The sequence below is a fragment of the Nematolebias whitei genome, chromosome 23, assembly GCF_014905685.2.
Source record: "Nematolebias whitei isolate Nwh7 chromosome 23, NemWhi1, whole genome shotgun sequence".
NCBI lineage: Eukaryota > Metazoa > Chordata > Actinopteri > Cyprinodontiformes > Rivulidae > Nematolebias > Nematolebias whitei.
In genome coordinates this window covers 923,922-943,921 of record NC_056520.1, presented here as the reverse complement: position 1 = coordinate 943,921, position 20,000 = coordinate 923,922, and the positions used below count along the sequence as shown (strand labels likewise).

General features: G+C 41.9%; 2 protein-coding genes across 3 annotated transcripts in view; one reads left to right on the top strand and one right to left on the bottom strand.

Moving 5' to 3' along the window:
• LOC119428876 (R3H domain-containing protein 1) overlaps positions 1–4,981 on the bottom strand; it is a 62,359-nt gene extending 57,378 nt beyond the window's left edge. For both annotated transcript variants that reach the window (XM_037696567.1, XM_037696568.1), the window contains exon 1: positions 4,904–4,981. The gene's annotated coding sequence lies outside the window, so the exon portion shown is untranslated. The remainder of the gene's footprint in view (positions 1–4,903) is intronic.
• Positions 4,982–7,066: 2,085 nt separating this feature from the next.
• The window catches only part of zranb3 (zinc finger, RAN-binding domain containing 3), a 116,967-nt gene continuing 104,033 nt past the window's right edge, over positions 7,067–20,000 (top strand). Inside the window, exons 1-4 of the mRNA XM_037696713.1 lie at positions 7,067–7,098; positions 7,441–7,610; positions 18,301–18,319; positions 18,598–18,776. Of these exons, the coding sequence (XP_037552641.1) occupies positions 7,465–7,610; positions 18,301–18,319; positions 18,598–18,776 (344 nt within the window). The 5' untranslated portion in view covers positions 7,067–7,098; positions 7,441–7,464. The remainder of the gene's footprint in view (positions 7,099–7,440; positions 7,611–18,300; positions 18,320–18,597; positions 18,777–20,000) is intronic.

Genomic DNA, 20,000 nt, shown 5'->3' with positions numbered 1-20,000 from the left:
GGGGCTACAGATTTGGCTTCAATAGACACTGTATGTGGGGCTCCGTCCGGAGTCCACGTCAACAACTTCGGCCTCGTTGGCATCTCCTCAGTCTCTGACGATTTCAGCAAACTCAAATGAGGCGATAATTATCTGGGCTGGTGCATCTTATGGCCCAACTTATTAGGCAAGTGTAAATTTGAACCGGGGATGGAGGGAGAGAAGGGAGGGGGGTTATGGGATATTTGATTTATGGCCCATAGGGGAGGATGAACCTAGGCCAACACAGCATTTACCATCCACTATTAAAATTATGCCAGTAATGAAGCTGTGCTAATGTGCTTCGGTGATAAAAATATACACTTTAAGCTCTCTCCTTTGACTCTCTTGAATTATTTGAGGCTTATTTTATAGGACTAAACTTGTTTATGGTACTTATTTGCGCAAATGTGCAACGAGGTATCTAATAAAAGACGTAACGATTGAAGCACTTAGAAGAAAAACTGGTGAATTATACATCAAAACGGGCAGCTCGGTTAGGAACAGTGCGCTATGAAGTTTGGTAGGGGTACGTCAAACAATGTGGGGAAAATTAGCAAAATAAGTATGGGGAAATTTCCCCATACTTTTCAACAGGATTTTATCAGAACTAGTGAGAAAACTTGTTATTTTTAAAGTTCTGCAAGCTCATATTTTACAGCAAGAACACGATTCAAAGTTTCAACGTGTCACAAGGTCTGGCTTTACATGACTGAACTGTTTTTATGCTTTTGTCCACATGAAAACAGAAAAAAAACTCAAACGGTGTAACTATGCCGGGCCTTTGTGCTGCTAAAACTGTTCCCGTGTGAAGAGTCAAAACTTTCTAAACCTTTGCGAATAAACTCTTTTTACTCCCACAATATTTCAAGTACAAATTACACATCCAATTATAGGCATTTTAGTCTTCTTTCACATAGTATGTCTCTAATTTCTACAGGATTTACACATTTTTCTCAAATCCCTTTAAGTACAAAAGGCATAAACCAGTGGTGCCCAACGTGGGGCCCACGGGCCAAAGTTGTCCTGCCAAGTTGTCCTCATTACTATATTAAAATTTCCTTTTAAGAATCAATGTGTTTACACTTACTGATTCCACTGACTGACTTTAATGTTAGTCGGCCTGACTACCATAATGGCACTACATGGATTACACACAGTAGAGTGGCTAATTTGTGTATTTATTTTTTATAATTTATATTTTATTTTGACAAACTTCCTACCATCCCTCGGTAGCTTCCTGCCACTGAATAACATTTTCCTTTGACAGAGACAGGCACTCATGGCTGCCCGGCACACACCACTCCTGGGGGCGGGGTTTTGTGACCCACAGAGTGAATGCCTCAGGTAATCACATGTACTATCATTCCCCTTGTGTTGTCATAATTGTATGTTTCCATAGAAAAAGACAAACCTGGCTCTCTGCATTTAACTTGCTGCACCTGAGATACACCCAGGTGGAACAGTGGGCAGCTATGCAAGCACCCGGGGAGCAATTCGGGATTAGCATCTGTTACGGAAGCACAATCCGTAGTGTACTTCCGGGTCGCCGTTATGAATAAAAACTGTCTTAATTTACTTAGAACAGTACGTGCTCTATCGTCACTGATCTTCATGTAGCTAATTTACGCCACTCAATCATCTGTTAATATGATCTGCGACGCATTAGAGCTGACCCCCAGCCTGGGCTGAAGGAGAAAAACCCTGTAAGATACAGAATGAATTATTTCCTGAGCGCCGCTCAGTGGTGAAGCTGCAGATCATTCAAACTATGACGCAAATATGTCAATGGTTTTAACAGAAATACGAGTGGCGTAAATTAGCAACATGAAAATCGGCAGAGGTAGAGCACGTACTTCTCCAAGTAAATAAATACAGTTCTTATTCATAAACGGAATTATACTGGTACATTTTCCTTAATCTAGCATATTCAACGGCGATCCGTGCGACAATGAGCAACACTACGGATCGTGCTTCTGTAACAGATCGGGGAATGACATGTACCAAACCTTTCGCTCAGGGTTTAAATTTTCCTACCATAACTCCACCCACTCCGTCATCATGTGACCAGAAGTCTAACCGAAATGACCAATGAGGGATACTCTCAAGGACCTTTGTCCCATTCAGATCGTCATTGTATTTTGCGCCTCAAGCACATACCTGTTCATCTGCAGCGATAATGGAAAACGCACGGAGAATTTCTTATGATGCAGCTTTCAAGCTAAAAGCGATCGATCAGCTGTCCAAGGAGGAAACAGCTGCTGACAGCGAGACGGAGGCCATGTTTGGTGACGTCTTTCTGAGCCTCGAAGAGGACTTTAGTGCAGGAGGAAGAAGAACCGTGATGAGCGACTTCTGGTCGACTACCGGTACTTTTTAATTATTTTTAGCCACGTTGAAGGCATTTTTCAGAAATAAATAAATAAATTACCGGCCGTTCTCCTCCGGGTCACGTGGGCTCTTCTTCTTCCCGTGTGACATCTTTCCGTGTACGGAAATTATATGTTTAAATACCAGTAGAGCATCTCCAGGGCTCAATGTGTGCTGGATCCTATCAGAATAAAATTTGGGAACGCTCTTATTTTGAAGGGTGTGCAACTGTTTTCTTGGCTCCGGTAACTCTTCGGCCCAATAATAATAAATTTATGAACACATGTTGCAGCCTTGAATGAATAAAACCTATATTGTAAGTATGTAAACTGAAAATAATAACATAAACTCTCATTTTCAGCTTCCTAATGTCACATCGGAGCGGTTGCTTCCCATTTCAGCTTCTACTCTTAAAGTTCAACGTCAAGGGCAATTTTATGAAAAAACAAAAATATAATTAAACGTTTTGCACTAGGCATAAGTTCCTGTGCTTTTGTGAACAATGTGATGTGTGAATCCCTGCAAGAGTTCTCTGAGCTGTTTGTCGTGCAGTCCGAGGGTTTGAAGCTTGTCGGGGCGACCAGGACGCTTTTCTGAACCGAGCAAGACGATTGAGAGCAACTCTTTTCTAAGACAGTGACAACGAGCTAAATATTAGGCAGTTTTTTCACTTTTATACGTTTATATACTAAACAACTAGTAAGGTAAGAAATGACCCTGCATTAATGCACTTATAAATCACACTAAACGTTCAAAAATAGCCTAAATTATAAATATGAACGGGCTTCAGTGGGGATTTTAACATCTTTTTGGGGGTGCTCAAGCGTCCCTACATTTTAACTCAGCACCCCTGAAAAATAAACTAGCGTTAGGAACGTCCCTTACCTGCAGAGCTGAAGCTTCACAGTCAGAGATTTCAATAAGAGTTTACAGCTGTTGTTTCAAGTTAATCTACTGCAATAAACCTTTACAAAATACACAAGAACGCAGGAAATGGCATCTACATTATTCTAAATTCTCTGGGGGAGAACCCCCAGAACCCCCATCCCACCACCACCACCACCACAGCCTGTGCTGTAATGTTCTTTATACAGAATGGAAGGATAAATGACTGTATAATAAAGAAATGAACTTTACTTAAAGAAGTATTTGCATTTCAAGTATTATTGCATTTGGCCCACAGCCCTCTGAAGGTGAAACATTTCAGCAAAAAAAAAAACTGTCCAGATGACCTGACTGAAAATTGTTGGATTGTATACCTGTATTATTGAGTTGTATTTTTTAAAACTTGCCATAAAAACAAAGTAAAATAAAAACCATAGAAGCATAAAAGTGCACACCTGGGACCACGAGAGTCTTCTGCCGCTCACGGTTCAAGAATTTTTAAAATACGACTCACAGTTTTTACACACAAACCGTTTGTTTGAGGCTTACTTTTTAGTCTCAGTTTCTGTCTTTCTTACTTGAGAGCGCTGTCAGACTTGAAAGGCGCAGATGTGGTTACCATAGTGACCCGAGTACAGCACTGGCAACAGCTTTAATTTAAAAAAAAAACATGACTCAGAATTTATACACAACTGTTTGTTTGAGGCTTACTTTTTAGTCTCAGTTTCTGTCTTCCTTACTTGAGAGCGCTGTCTGAGTTAAAAGGCGCAGATGTGGTTACCATGGTGACCCGATGAAGGCACTGGCAACAGCTTTACTGTTCCTTTTTACTTTGTGTACAGTGTAAACACCAAAATGTGGAGTTTTTACAGATGATTGTTCCGAATATGGTGGCTGCCTTCATAATTCACCAGAAATATTCCAGTTTATCTAGAAAAACAACGACTAATAGTTTTGTTTCAGTAATTATTTCACATTTAACCAATATTATAACAGCAGAAGGTTCAAATAACACCTAAACCCGTTAAAATTAAGCCTAGAGTTACTATTTTTGGGCTTTTCAAACTTCGCCTCCATTAAAAACCAGCCTCCATTAAGAAACTTGGTATTTTTACAGTTGCCGCCGTCTGCTCGAGCTTTACGAGCTCCCAAACTAAAAGAAACGTTTTAACCGTAAAACAGCCCTTCGGAGCTGCAATCCGGCGGACATAAACCCACTCACGCAGCAACGAGGCTCACGCACAGCTGCTTTATCAGCCCGGTAAGACGCTCCGGAGGAACGTGAACGCAGCAGGCCCGACGTTTGTTCCATTATTTCATGTTTTCCAGCAGAAGCTGCTCGGGGTTCCTGAGCAGACGAACACCTACAGGCACGGCTGTTCACTGCTGCAGGCGTGCGTTTCCAGGTGTTCGCGGTTTTTGCCGCCGGGAGCCGTTTGCTTGGCGTTGGGGGGCTAAGCTAACGACCCTCACCTGGCGCCGTGGCTCGCGAGCGGCCGAACACCGGCGCCTTGAGCTGTCAACACGCAGCAGACAGACGTTAACGATCACAACCACCCGGTGAACGTTACTGACTGCGACCCGGTGAGCGAGTGTGGTGCAGGAGGCTGCGCGCTACATTCCGCCTTACCCGCTTCGGTTCAGTCGGTGCGCGGCCGTTGTTCCGACGGAGCGTGAAGCAGCTCCCGGTGGTGGCGGAGACTCAGCTGCTAGCAGGCTGGGTACGGCAAGCCGATGCGTCATTTAATGGTAGAGCGCTTTAATGTCGTCCTTCAGATACCCAGAATGCAGTTCGTTCGCCCCGCAACCGAACGTTTCATAGATCTCGTACTAACTGGCACTACGGAAGCCTAAAGAGGACATGCTAGAAAATATATTTCCAGCGTTTTCTCTCCAGATTATTTATCAATATCTTCATCTCAGGACATCAGCTTTCATTCTCTCAATAGCAGGGACGCCAAGAAAGGGGGAAGTGAGGGGGTGATGGAACCCCCAGTAAATAGCTGCCCCCCACATTGCCCGTCCAAAATGCGTCTTTTTTGGCTCCTCGGCTGTTGTTTAATGTGAATTGTTAATTTCTCCAAGCTATTTGGGATTAGTAGGACCTCACAGACTTTTAAACAAATATTGTTTTGAACATTTAGTAGTTAAAAATACAACTATTAGTATTTTTTAATTGGAAAATGAATTGAAAAAACAAACAGTCTAACTTGAACAAAATAAAATATTATGATGTGTATGGCCAATATAAGTACACAGGGTCTCAGAAGATTATATGAATATTTTATCACAAAATTTAAAAAGACAAACTTCACTCTTAATGATATCAAACAAGTTTTTATTTTTTTAACGGGTTAAATAAAACAACAGCATAATGCAACTCCCAAAATTATTTTATGGCTGTTGGCTTTGATGTGACACCCCAAATCCTTAGTGGCCCCCGTCAGGCAGCCCTTTAGAAAACTTTGTGGGAGCACCCCTGCTTAAGAATAACCTTGATGTGTTGGTAAAATGAGTCGGAACCACCAGGAACAGGCTTCTAACAGGTTTTATCTCCAGAAACATTTGTCTTATAACTTGACTGTTTTTCTGTGCTGGCTGCCGTAGACTGTGGAAATCCCTTTGTATAATGTTTGGCATCACAACTCATGTTAACAGTGCGAGTCACTTTTGTTTATTTCAACTTTAAAAAACAAAACAAATGCTTGTCTTGCAATGATTAGTACTGATATAATACAAAATAACAAACAGGTATTTGTTTAGAACTTTTTTAGCTCGCGAACGATTGGAGCTAAAAATGTCACAGCAAAAGATTTAAGGATTTGTGGCCGTTCTTGGCTTCCGTACAAACATGTCACCTCAAGTCACAGATCGACTCTGAATAGAAAGAAAGCCCCAGTGGATATTGTTTTTATTCTTCTAGGAAATAATGACTTCCAAATATCTGCAGTGTCACCATAAAAAACTGTTAAACTTTTGAGGAAGTTTTAGCTATTTTCCTCACATAAAATTCTAGTTATAAGAACTTAAAATATAATAGTTATTATTATGTATGTTATATTTAAATGTTAATATGAGTATCTGTATAAAGTAACTAGAGCTAGATATGTGGTTTGTTTATATGCAGCAACGGTCTGCCATACTTGGTTACGCGGGGTCTTGAACAGAAGTCACGTGTCGTGTTTTTGTTGTTGCCGCCGCCGCTGTGGCAGCGAGTAGCTAAAGTTAGCGCGCGTGTTCCACACATTGTACCTGCAGCTCTTCCACCTGGTAGGAGAACACTTTTAAACTGAAGTAATGTCGGACCGCACTTCCTGTCTGCGACATGTGCCAGGACGGCCCTGCCGCCAGCGCACAGCGAGCTCTGCTTTATGCCACGAGCTAAAATAGATGCATGCTATAAATCAACATGCATTTAGCAATATCGATATTTTATAACAATGTTTTATTTCTTTTTTTAATTGTTGTTCACCTGAATGCTAATTCATTTCCGGTTTGGTGCTTTTATTTTTGTAAATACGTTTCGTAACTTCCGTTTCTTTTGACGACGCTGCGTTTTTTGTAATTTCATTTAAACCGAGTTAACTCGTTTAATGTATTTTAAATGTTGACGATGCGTTGTTTTTTTTTAAATTAAGGTAAAAATTAAATTATTTTTTGTGGCTAATTATAAAAACTGCGTTTCTTTGTGTTTATTTTGCTAACAGACTGAGTCCAGCTGTTAAGAACAAAGTGAAGCAGGCTCAGCTACTACCACACCAACTTTCAGGCTAACTCTGCTGAAGTGGCTGTGGCAGCCATCTTGAATCAGCTCGACCATAAAAGGTAATGGGTTTAAGACATTTACCCCCAGTTTGATGAAATATTTTGCTAACAGACATGTAACATCTGGATGCGTAGTGTGGTTTGGAGCAGATTTACTGGCCTTACATCCACATTATTCACTTTACTGTTTGTTTTAACCGTACCGTTTATACTTTGGACTTACATCCTTTAATTTCCTGTCAAATCAGCCGTGAGGTGTTCATTCTGGTTGTGCTCACCGACCTCCAGTGGGTTTTACCACACGGAGCTCAAAAACACGTACAAACGTTTGAGCGCTGCTGGATGCGCCTTGCAGTGTGAAAAATGCGGCCTTTGTTTGAACGACCTCGCTTCTTCTGACAGGAACAAGCTGAGCGGGACTTCCTGATGGAGGTGGAGCCTGGCGCTGCACGCGCTGCATGCTGGGAGACGAGAGGTTCGCGGCGACTGTCGGGACTTCCTCACAAGCTCCTGCGGCGCCTCATGCCTTTTCAGCGGGAGGGGGTGGAGTTCGCCCTGTCCAGGAACGGACGGTGAGCGAACGCACAACGCGCCGAAAACCAGAGGCAACAAGAATAACAGACTACGTTACCCGACAACTACTTTTAATGTTCGACACATAGTTTGTGTTTATTTTGAAACTTGTCGTATTGTGGTTTAGCCTCCGTTTGTCAACTTCCTCTTGTCTTTCCCGTAACGTGCACGTAACGATACTCTCTCAGCGAAAACGCACCCAGAGCGTGCTCAGGAAGCAGATTCACGGCTCGAACATACACATTTAAACAATCACTACGGATCACGAGGGAACCTTCAACACGCCTTTAACACGTCCATAAGACAAAATGCCATTCCAGACGCTTGGAAAACAGCCTACACAATGGCACTTCTTACAGCTCTGTTAACAAAGGTGTTCCACAAGGTACAGTCTTAGGACCCACCCTCTTCACAATATAGCAAAGTAGGTCAGATCATTCAAGTGACCTAGTTTCCCCTAGAGAACGGGCCATGGCGGAGCGCTCATCTCGTCCGTGATTTTTGTGGAGGGGTGGGGGATCTCCCAAAACTCTCCACTCTGACCTGGTTTGAGAGAATGAGGGCTGCCCTGTCACGATAAACAATAAATCAATTAATCTCAAGATAAATTAAAATTATTGAGCTCATTTTCATTTATCAGCTTCATCGTTTCTTCGTGTCGCTCTCTTTCTACTGAAGACACTGGAGGACAAAAGGATCAACCGTCCCTTTCTCTTTAAAATCCATTTTAACGATCCAAAATCACGTTTTCCAATCGTTAAAAGAGCTAAGCTGCGAGCTAAGCTGCGAGCTAAGCTAACAGGCCGACCTCGGGGAAAAACCAACGTCTCGTCGAAGCTCCAAAGTTCACGTTTGAAACTCGTGCCTGCACAAAGAAGCTGAGAACTTGTTTACTGATTTTTTTTAATTAAAATCTTTGTGTGAAAAATGCTAAAGAGCTCAAACCACACGAGCGTCCACCATTTTGAGAACAGAAAAACAGGAAGGAGAGACAGCCCATGTCACGTCAACAGGCCTCCCTCCCATTTTTCTTAAAGGGACGCTGCTCAAACGTCCATCCTTTGGTTTAAACAGTCTTCTACTGCCATCAGGTGGTCAAAAAAGGTACTACACGCACAACAAACCAACATTTCTTCTAAAATTTGACAATTGATTATTGTCAAATTTCAAACAATATTGTCGTTTATCAAAGTAATTTCTGAGACTGTTAATCACCCAGCAACATTTGGTATCGCGACAGGCCTAACTTTATGTCAATCAAGTAACAGATTTCAAAGCGTGGATGGATGATGGGCTGGCATCTAATTTTTTAAAGCCACGCAAACACACTATTGTTAAATAATGTGTTTGCGATTGACGTATTGTGCACGCCTGCAGTGAAGTCTTACTGAGAGAAAAATACCAACTGCTGGGAAATGTCCGAAATCTTTTATCTTTTCGTTAACTTTTAAGTGTACAGGACTGCATCCAGTGCATGCTTTAACAAGATTGTCACGTAAACCAGCTAAATCTGTGCCTGTCAATCTTTTTGCAGCTCTTTAACAAAGCGCCTGTGTAGTGAGGACGCAGAAAGATGGAAGACCATTTGAACACGCTGATCGAGCCAGTATTGGGTGCTTCCATCTGAGAAGTGCTCTGAACGATCTTTCATTACCGTACACGTCGCATCAGTCCAAATATGTCTCATACAGTTAATAAAGTGGAAACAAACATAAAAAAGTCACTTGGCCGTATAAGGCGCATCTATTGTGTGTCATCGCTGGCGCGTCGTGTTTGTTGTCACCACTGCCCACTCAGAAACGTGGGCCCTTGTTGTGCCACTAATCGATCGGCGGCTGTGGGATCGTGCACGGGAGGTCTTTAACAAGAATTTAACAAGATTAACACTTAAAAACAATTATTTGTGTGCTTGACTTCATAGTAAAGTTGTGTCTCAACTGAACTTTTCCTTAATAAATGCACTTCAATGGTCAAATCAGCTGCGGTTCTCCAGAGCGGCGCAACAAAATGAAGCTGATTTGATGTTTGCTCCACGAGTTCCGGCGTGACACCAAGGTGGCTTGGTATGGCAAGCCAAGTGTCCCATTAATAGCCACTTTTACCTATTATTGACACACTTGGCTTGCCATATTAGTTCAGGGCCCTCTAGTTGCTGAAAATGTTAGTGTTCAATATTTTCCATGTCAGAATGAATGAAATCGTCAGATCTCAGCCAAAAATTGGTTATAAATATGGGGGAGACAAAAAAAACATACCGTATTTTCTGGCCTAGAAGTCGCACTTTTTTGCATAACCCTGCAACTTATAGGCGAAGTGACGTATTTATGGATTTTTTCCATATTTCTAAACCAATTTTTGGCTGAGACGTTTTCATTCATTCTGGCTAAAAAAAAATTAACAGTACCTCTTTCAGCCACTAGATGGCAGCAGAGTGGTAGTAGCAGTATGGCATACCATTGTATCATGTAATAGGTAAACGAATTCAAAAAAGTTAAAGACAAAAACAACTGGACTTTATTTATTTTATACTTATTTTTTTCTTGAACTTTTTTGAATTTACCATGTCCTGGATGACTGAGACTCTTCACCAGCTATTAATGACACAATCGGCCTGCCGTAGTCCCCCCACCTTCGTTCTGCTCGCTGCTCCGCCCCGACTAAATGCAGCTGATTTGACCATTGACGTGCGTTTATTAAGTAAAAGTTCAACTGAGACACACCTTTACTATAACTTCGAACAAACAAATAATTGTTTTTAAGTGTTAATCTTGTTAAATTCTTGTTAAAGTCCTCCCGTGCACGCTCCTGCAGCCGCCAATTGGCAGCCAATCAGTATTTGGCACAACATTTCCAGGTTGTCAGCGGTGACGCACAATAGATGAGACGTATACGGCGAAGCGACGTATTTATGGATTTTTCCACTTTATTAGACAAATATAGACTCATGAGACTTACAGGGTGGTGCGACGTGTACGGAGGAAAATACGGTATATTGGCTGCTTCGGTGTGTAAGGCACAGGACGTGCAATTTTATGCAAAAGGTGCAACTTATATGGCGAAAAATACGGTAATGAGAAACGGGCGAGAACGCAGCTGAGCGGATGAACTTGATCTTTATGGTTATTTGTCTCTAACGTTGTTTATCGACCCTCGTTCAGCTGTTGGCTGAAGGGACGTGGTGGACGGCCTCCATCTTATTATTCCACGTGATGCTTCAGTTGTGGTGTAAACGCAACGCATGGATCTGGTTTCACACCGGTCCTCTCTACAACCGGAGCTTCATCAAACGGCTTCAAGCTTCACTTTGCACCATTAAAGGAAACGATCTCGACGTCTTAATGGCTGTTTTTTGTGGTATACTTCAACAAGCGTTGCTTTTTTCCAACATCTCTGATGGACGTGTTCCTGTTTATAAATCTGAGCAATAAAACAAAACTTCTGCTCAACTTCTCAAGCGCTTCCATCAGACACGTCTCACGGGTTTTTATCGCAGCGACGTTCGCACAAACAGCCATTTCGCTCCGCGGCAGTCGCGCAGCCTCCCACACAAAGCCGATACAGCAGCATCCATAAGTATTTTGACATTTGATGCTCTGGTTGGCTGCTCTTGATGCTCTGGATGAGGAAAGACTCGAGGACGGCGAGGTTTGAGGTAGGGGAAAGAAAACCTCCCGCCCACGGTTTCCTCCTACGCTGGTAGATCTCTAACATCGTGATGATGTGCAGCACATTTCAGGAGGGGCTGCCGTTTATTGCCCACCGTCAGCTTGGCGTGTACTGGAGCTCCATCTGAAGGTGGTGGTGTCCTGCGCTTCCTCGAGAGGTGAAACCCCTTCCAATAATCCAACAAGTCTGCCGCTGCACTCGTTCCAGGCCTGCTCTGGGTGTTTAAACGTTTCCTCCAACAGAGTTAGTGGGTCGTCGGTTTTAGTCTCAACTTCTATTCAGGATAATGAGTAATCTAATAAAATGATCAGAATACGTAAAGATTTCTGTGATTAAATGTTGTTTTCACTTGGTGAAAATCAGATTGGTAATAAAAAAAGGCAATAATTCATTTGTTTTCCAAAGTTGTAAAAATAAATGTGCGGTACCGAGACGGATCCGTGTAGGTTCTTAAAAGGTCAAATATAATGCAGATCAGTACAGACAGTTGGAGTGTGATCCAGTACACTGTGGTAAGATGCATCACAGGACGGTAAGAAAGAATACCTTCAGACAGTCTCATGCACTATAATACGTCAGGGTGCAGTACGATACAGAACCGTAAGATACAGCAGGGTTCATTCTCTAACAGGGTTGTATAGTACAGTATGGTAATATAACACAGTATAGTTGGTACACTACAAAATACCATGGACAGACAGAGTATGATGCAATACACTGTAGTAAGAAACAACACAATACGTTCCGATACAATATAATACAATATGTTAGTATATGGTACGATACTATAAAGTAGAATATAATACTGTACATTCTGATACTCTACAATACAGTATGGTAATACATTGTACTACATTACGATAGTAATATACAATATGGTGAGATGTAGTACGATACAATACATTGAGCATGCATCAGGATATTATGGTAAGATACTGTATGAAACGATACAGTATGGTTATATGCATGGTTACATTTAGATACGGTGCAGTATTATACAATACTATATGGTAAGAAAGATCACAGTACATTCCATCCGTTATCTTCCGCTTGTTCTGGACTCGGGTCTCGGGGGGGCAGCATCTTGAGCAGGGAGGTCCAGACCTCTCTCTCCACAGCCTCTTCCAGCTCTTCTGGGAGGACTCCAAGGTGTTCCCAGGGTCTTCCTCGGGGCCTCACCCCAGTCAAACATGTCCAAAGCACCTCCCTAGGGAGGCGCCCAGGGAGCATCCTTACCAAATGCCCGAACCACCTCAACTGGCTCCTCTCGATGTGGAGGAGCAGTGGTTCTACAATATAATACGTGCCGATACACTAAGCAGGATAAAAGTGCAACACAGTACCGTATAATACAATTTAGGGCTGAAACGATTCCTGGAATCATTCCAGGACCTGGATTACAAAAAATCCCTGAGGTAAATGTATCTGCCTGGAAGCTTCGTTGAACTATTCAGAGCACTGTGGTCTATCCGGAAGGTTCTTGTGGCTGGCTGAAGATACATGAGAAGAGGACCTTGACAAATAATTGCATATTAAATCGCAATATTGAGGTAAAAAAATCTCAATTAGAATATTTTCCAAAGTCATTCAGCCCTAGTTAGACCTAGAGATGATTCCTTTTAACATGCCGACTGTTACGGCTCTGTTACTACCTGGATTCTCAGCACCAAGGATCTCTACCTCTGATGACGAGGCTTTGACCCCTTTACCACCTGGGTCCATTTAGAAATCACACCACGGTGTCCAGAACATGTCCAAGCTTGAGGGGTCTTGTGGAGGTTTGGAAGGAAGGGGGGTGTTTGTTTGCCTGACCTGCACCTCCTGCAACGCCAGTCTTGAATATTAGAAAATTGATGTTTGTGGAGAAAACTGGGTGAAGGCTAAAGAAACGGTTCACAATTTAAATTGGGGTTGTATGGAAAGCTTTTGAACAATTTAATATTTTACGTTTTGTAGATGTCTTTTCAAATGGGTTCAGTTGGGAGACACGTCATTTAGTTCAGACCAAGTCGACGAGCTAAACGCCGAGTGGAGCCCAGACCAAAGCGGTGCGCCGCCGCCATGAATCTTCAGTCTTGGAAAATCTGTAGCGATTTCTGTCAATCCTTCATAGACTGAATACTTTGGATCCAAAGTACAACTACACACTTTTTTCAGCAGGCCTTGTATTTTCAGTCTAGAACAAAGGCATAAACACCGGGTTGTGTTTTATTTAAAACAAACCTTGTTAACGAGCATCAAACACTTACTGTAAATTACCCGACGCCCCAATAGGCAGATTAACATTATTTGGGCAGTGTCCATTCAGAACATTACGAGTTTATTTATGAAAAGGTTTATAGAAAAGCAAAATACACGCACAAATAAATGACACCGCCTACTTCACCTACCGGTACTTTTATTGCAAAGAATAATTCTGTAGAAACACTTGGCGTGTATCGCAACACTAAAGTGAAACAGCTTGACTTTTTAGCATAAATGGCATCGATTGCTCGCTAATTCAGTAACGTGTGCTACTGTTTAGCATTAGCATAATTAGCAAAACGTCTGTTAAATGTAGCTAACATCTAAATTATGTAAATATATTCTCTAAGTGGTAAATCTTAAGAGAACTTTACCAAACATTAAATTTACTAATGTGGCTAATGTTAGCTTACATTAAAATGAAAAAGTTGCAAAAATCTCAGCTAAAGTTAACTTAAACAAACATTAGGCTAAACTCACTTACGGTGCTAATGTGGCTAAATGAGCTAAATTTATCAAACTCTAGTTAAAGTTAGTTGAGATTATCTAAATGGTGGCCTATACCTCAACTAATATTACCTAAAGTTAAATCAACTTAAGCTAAGTAGTAGCATAAACTCTTATCTGTTTGCTAACTTCAGCTAACATTAGCTAAATAGTTGCATAAATTCTAGCAAATGTTTATTATGCTTAGATGTTTCTTTGCTAAGATTTATGCCACTCATTAGCAAAGTTTAGCAAAAAATTGCTAAATGGTGGCATAAACTATAGCTGACGTTTAGCTTTAGCTATAAATTACACTCTTATGTGGCTAACTTTAGCTGACATGAAGTAAAGGTTGCCATATACCTCACTTTAGATATTTTGCCAAGTTCACTAATATGAGTAATGTTTGTAAGATTTGTTAACGTTAGCCACCTTACTGAGTAAATTTAGCTAATGTTTAACTTGAACAAACATTAGCTAAAGTTTCTCACTAAAATGGCTAATGTTTACTAAAATTAGCTTCATTAGTGAGTGGTTAAATGAGAAGTAAAATTATATTGAAATAAATGCTAATTTGTTTTTATGCCTAATATGATTTAGATTGAACAAAAAACTGTATATCTATATATCTTTAAGGATGCACGATATTATCGGCATGGTATCGGTATCGGCTGATAATAGTGATAAAGTTAAATATCAGACATCGGCCGTTCCATCAAAACACTCTCGGGTATAAAAGACTTCTGGTTTAAGTTGATTTTTAAGTTAGGAATCTGTGCAGTATATTTATTAATGCACTTCTACTTCTGCACTTTTCACTTGTTGCTTTTGACCGGGTTGAGTTCAGATTTGTGAAAATTCCTCTGCTCGGTGTCGTCATTGTGTTCGAGAATAAATTTAACATTAAACATGATACAAGTTGAAGTGTTGCATCATTTTCAGCTCCTTTTTGTCTTCTGCGTCTGGTAGCAGCCGAACTGACAAAGACCTGCTGAATATTATATTTTATTTCCACATCTCTAGTCTCTGTAAGGAAGTCTAGGGGAAAATATCGGTATCAGTTATTGAACAAATAAGTTTTAACATATCGTCCAAAAGTACGATGTCGTACATCCCTAACTTTATCCTTAGGTCATACATAACTTTCTTTTCCATTTTACCTTTCGCTGTAGCTTTTAACAGCTCACTGTTTTTCGAATATCATATTTTTGAGCATATTATGTCTGTTCCTTGTTTCGTGTGTTTGGATATGGTTCAGAATCTAATATAAAAATATAGTTAATGTAAATGTCAAGCCGAGTTAAAACTTCATTAAAAATACACAGACGGAAGGAACAAAAATCACTTGAGCAAACACGGGTTTTAAGTTGGAAAAGTAAAATGAGAACAAGTTGTACCTTGAAAGTAAAAGAGAAAACGGCTTTTTAAGTTGTTTACAAAACAAAAGAAATAAACTATGATTTCTTAATTTAGTATTTTACACCTTTCACACTTAAAATTATTTTGTCTATAACTCCAAGCCTTTTCAGCTCGAGGTGTTCTGGTTCTTATTTTTAGTCTTTTTTTATGTTCGTAGTCAAACTGCACCCTGAACCCATTAATGCGTGTGATGTCCAAAGGGTTCCGAGCACGGTACCCTGCGGTACCCTCCGAGTCAGCCTTTTTGTCCGACATCCTACAGTGAGCCCTGAGAGGGTCCCGATCCTCAGAGGACCGCCTTCAGCTGGACTGGAAGTTTGGGGTTAGACACGGGTCGTCATGACGCACCGCCGTGCGGATGTCAAAGCCATCAAATCGTGGCAGGAGGCACCGGGCCCCGCTTCCTGACACGTCGGGACTCGTGGGTTTCGGAGATAACGGTGGAAAGATGCTGCGACGGGGAGCCGTGCCGTCGTCAGGCAACAGCACCGCGGCGTGCTCGCAGTCTCAAACCGTCAAGACTAGGCTCAGGTTATTTAAAGGAGGATGATTAATGCGTTGAGAAATGGCAAGCACCTGCCCCAGCTACACTCCCTCGTGGCGGTGTGTGTTCGTGTCCGTGTGTAGTTTTGGACGTGTTTATTCATCCTTTTGTTAACGCCGGCGCTTGTTTTTAACTTTGCACTTTTGCTTCCCTTTTGTGAGCTCTTCTCACACACACTGGACCATTATGTGTGTGAGAAGTTGGTGTGTGTGTGTTGGAGCATTGCGCTGACTGGGCCAGTGTGCTGGCAATTAGAAAAACCACCAGTGGCAAGGTGCACATTAATCATGTTCCTCAGCTGAAAGAGAGAAATGGGGCGGCGGTGGGAGGAGGAGGAGGACGGGAAAAGAATAATGAGAGAGTGTCTGAGGTATTCAGGGCTGCTCTGTGGCTCTGACACCGTGTTGGAAAGCTTTTATGAATAAGGAAGGTCACGACAATGGGCTCAGGCCCACTGGACGGAGGGTGCCAGACTGATCACTCCTCCAGGAGGACTTGGGCTCAGGACTTTGCCACTCTTTCATTGTTCCTTGGAGTTTGGAGTGGGCGTAGCTGGTTGCTTTAAAACACACACACTTTAGTCAGTTCTTCTCTCTAAGAAGGCCTAAAACTAAACATTTGAACATGTCCTGGGCGGCTTGGCCTAGAAGGTTCTCGTCCTCTGAACGGCGTCCCTGGAGCGTACCGAAGTGTCTTTCGGCAGGACGCTGTACCCCCACTGACGTCCTTATTGGTGATTTCAGGGGCTGCCACAGTGAGCCATCACACTCCGTGTCCTCTCTCCATCTACCAACGGCTTCCATGTACAGTGGTGCTTGACAGTTTGTGAAGCCTTTAGGATGTTCTCTGTTTCTGCATGAACATGACCTAACACGTCTTCAGATTTTCACACAAGTCCTAAAAGTAGATCAAGAGAACCCAGTTCAACAAACGAGACAAAACTATTAGATTGGTCATTTATTTATTGAGGAAAATGATCCAATATTACACGTTTGTGGTAAAAGTATGTGAACCTCCAGGATTATCAGTTAATTTGAAGGTGAAATTAGAGTAAAGTGTTTTTGATCAATGGATGATGATCAGGTGCGAGTGGGCACCGTGTTTGATTTAAAGAACATGGATCTATCAAAGTCTGCTCTTCTCAACATGTTGGTGGAAGTGGATCATGGCAGGAACAAAGAGTTCAAGCTGGAAAACATTACAAAACATCTGTAAACGGTCTGGACTCCACTGATCCACCGTCAGACAGATTGTGGACAGATGGAAGACGTTGAAGAGCATTGTTCCCTCCCCAGGAGTGGTGGACCAACAAAGATCAAGGCGTGGAATAAGCAGCGAGGTCACAAAGGAGCCCAGGGTAACTCCTGACAAACGAAGACCTCCCTCACATTGGTTGATGTTCATGAGTCCACCATCAGGAGACAATGAACAGCAATGGTTCATGGCAGGTTGAAGGAGGAAGACGGTGCTCTCCAACAAGAACATGGCTGCTCGTCTGCAGTTTCATAGAGATCATGTGGACGGGCCTGAAGACTGTTGGAAGAACGTTCTGTAGATGGATGAGACAAAGTAAAACTTTTTGGCTTTTAAAATGAAAAGTGTTGTGTTTGGAGAAAGGAAGGCTCTGTATTCCTGCAGAAGAACCTTAGCCCATCTGTGAAACATGGTGGTGGTAGCAACATGGCTTGGGCCTGTTTTGCAGCATCTGGGCCAGGTCTTCTTGCCGTCATCGATGGAACAATGAATTCTGAATTATATCAGAGAATTCTGAAGGAACATGTCAGAACATCTGTCCATGAGCTGAGTCTCCAGAGAAGGTGGGTCACGCAGCGACACAATGACCCTCAGCACACAAGTGGTTCTACCAAAGAATGTTCAAGAAGAATAAAGTTCATGTTGTGGAACGGCCAAGTCAAAGTCCTGACCTTCATCCAATCCAGATGTTGTGGAAGGACCTGAAGCTGCAGCTAATGTGAGGAAACCACCAGCATCCAGAGTTGAAGCTAGGGATGCACAAGACTGGACTTTTTGGTGACACCATCAAATTCAAAATGACCTTATTTCTTCCCCACAGATAGTACCATTTCTTATTTTAAATCTTTCGTATGCTCCTTTTGTTCCGTTGTGAAGAAAATACGAGATTTGCAAACCATTGCATTTTGAATATTGTTACATTTTACACATCCCAGCTTTAGTGGAATCAAACCAGTGGTGAATTTGAAATTAACTGGTGCGGTTAAGAAACGACCGTAGATTCTGTCTGTCCAGAAACTTTTATTCAGAGTGTCAATCCGATGTTTTCTAATGGAGCGTGTTTCTTTGGTTTTCAGATGTATGATCGCTGATGAGGTAAGCAAACCGTCCACTCACAACAAATACAAACAAAAGCAAGTAAAGAACAATGAAGCCGAGTCTTCGCCGCATGCCTTCCAAATTAATTTGTCAGCCTCTCGCTGCACTCCCTCGTGCCTAATCTGTTTTGACACCGCATTCATTCCGAGACCTTATTGCTCTTGGGCCGCGCAGAAGCTCGGCCGTCACATGCAATTTGTCGCCGAGTCCCGGCGCGATTGACTTGTTTTTCTTTGCCCCCTTTCTCTCCGCGCGGTGATTTTCGGTGGCTCCAGATGGGTCTAGGGAAGACGGTGCAGGCCATCGCGGTGGCATACACCTACAGGCAGGAGTGGCCCCTCCTGGTGGTGGTGCCCTCCTCCCTCAAGTACCCCTGGATTGAGGAACTGGAGCGGTGGATCCCCGAGCTGCAGCCTGGAGACATCAACTTGGTGGAGAACAAGAGTGACACCATGTAAGTCGTCACACCACTCCTGCACACTTAAAGTACGTTTGACTCACCTGAGCAGAGGTGCACATGGAGCGAGTCCACATGAGATTTTAGCTCGGTATATAAGTGTTGTTGGGGTTTTTAAGGTCATTGGTCCCGGCAGCCATTTTACAGGAATCTCTGTATACTCCTTAATATGTTATTTCCCTATTCTACTGAAAGTTGTTGTTTGTGGCACGTGAAAACTCCTAATTACTTTATAAAAGTACATTTGGTTATAACATTTTTCACCGAAGGACATTGCCATTGTTTTACAGGTGCAATGCATTCTGGGGCGATGACCTACATTAGTTGTAGACTAAAAGTCTGAAAGACAAGGAGAGGGTAAAAACTTGTTACAAGTGACATTAAAGTTATATTTTGTATTAGCACCAATGCACAATATGTGGGTCATGACAATAAATGTGATTAACCTTATCTATCGATCTATTAATCTATCGATCTATCAATATATCTATATGTCTATCGATATATAGATATATATATTAGCTCTGGAGCTAATGCTTATAGATATATTTATATTATCCTGTTAGCTAATGCCATATATATTCATTCAGTTCAGCTTTTTATATAGCACCAAGTCACATCAGACGTCGTCTTACAGCACTGAACAGAAATATTCATACATTATAAAAGCTCATAATTAAAAGTTCTCTAAGGAAGCAGCAGATTGTGTTGAAGATTCACTTCGTCAGTCTCCAATCCTGAGCGAGCACAGAGGAGACAGTGGAAAGGAAAAACTCTCTTTTAACAGAAAGAAACCTCCAGCAGAACCAGCTCAGGACAAGTGGCCATCTGCTTTGACCGGCTGGTTTGAGAGGACAGGAAGGAGAGACAGACACAGAATTGCAGGTCCAGGTGTACTTTCTATAGGAGGAAAGACCAAAACACATGTTAAGGATAGGAATTAGCCTATTAGCTCTGGGACTAAAACGATGAGCTCTGGAGCTAATGTCATATATATTAGCTCTGAAGTTAACGTCATAGAAATTAGCTTCAAAGCTAACGTCATAGAAATTAGCTTCAAAGCTAACATCATAGAAATTAGCTCTGAAGTTAACGTCATATAAATTAGCTTCAAAGCTAACATCATAGAAATTAGCTTCAAAGCCAACATCATAGAAATTAGCTTAAAAGCTAACATAGAAATTAGCTCTGAAGTTAACGTCATATAAATTAGCTTCAAAG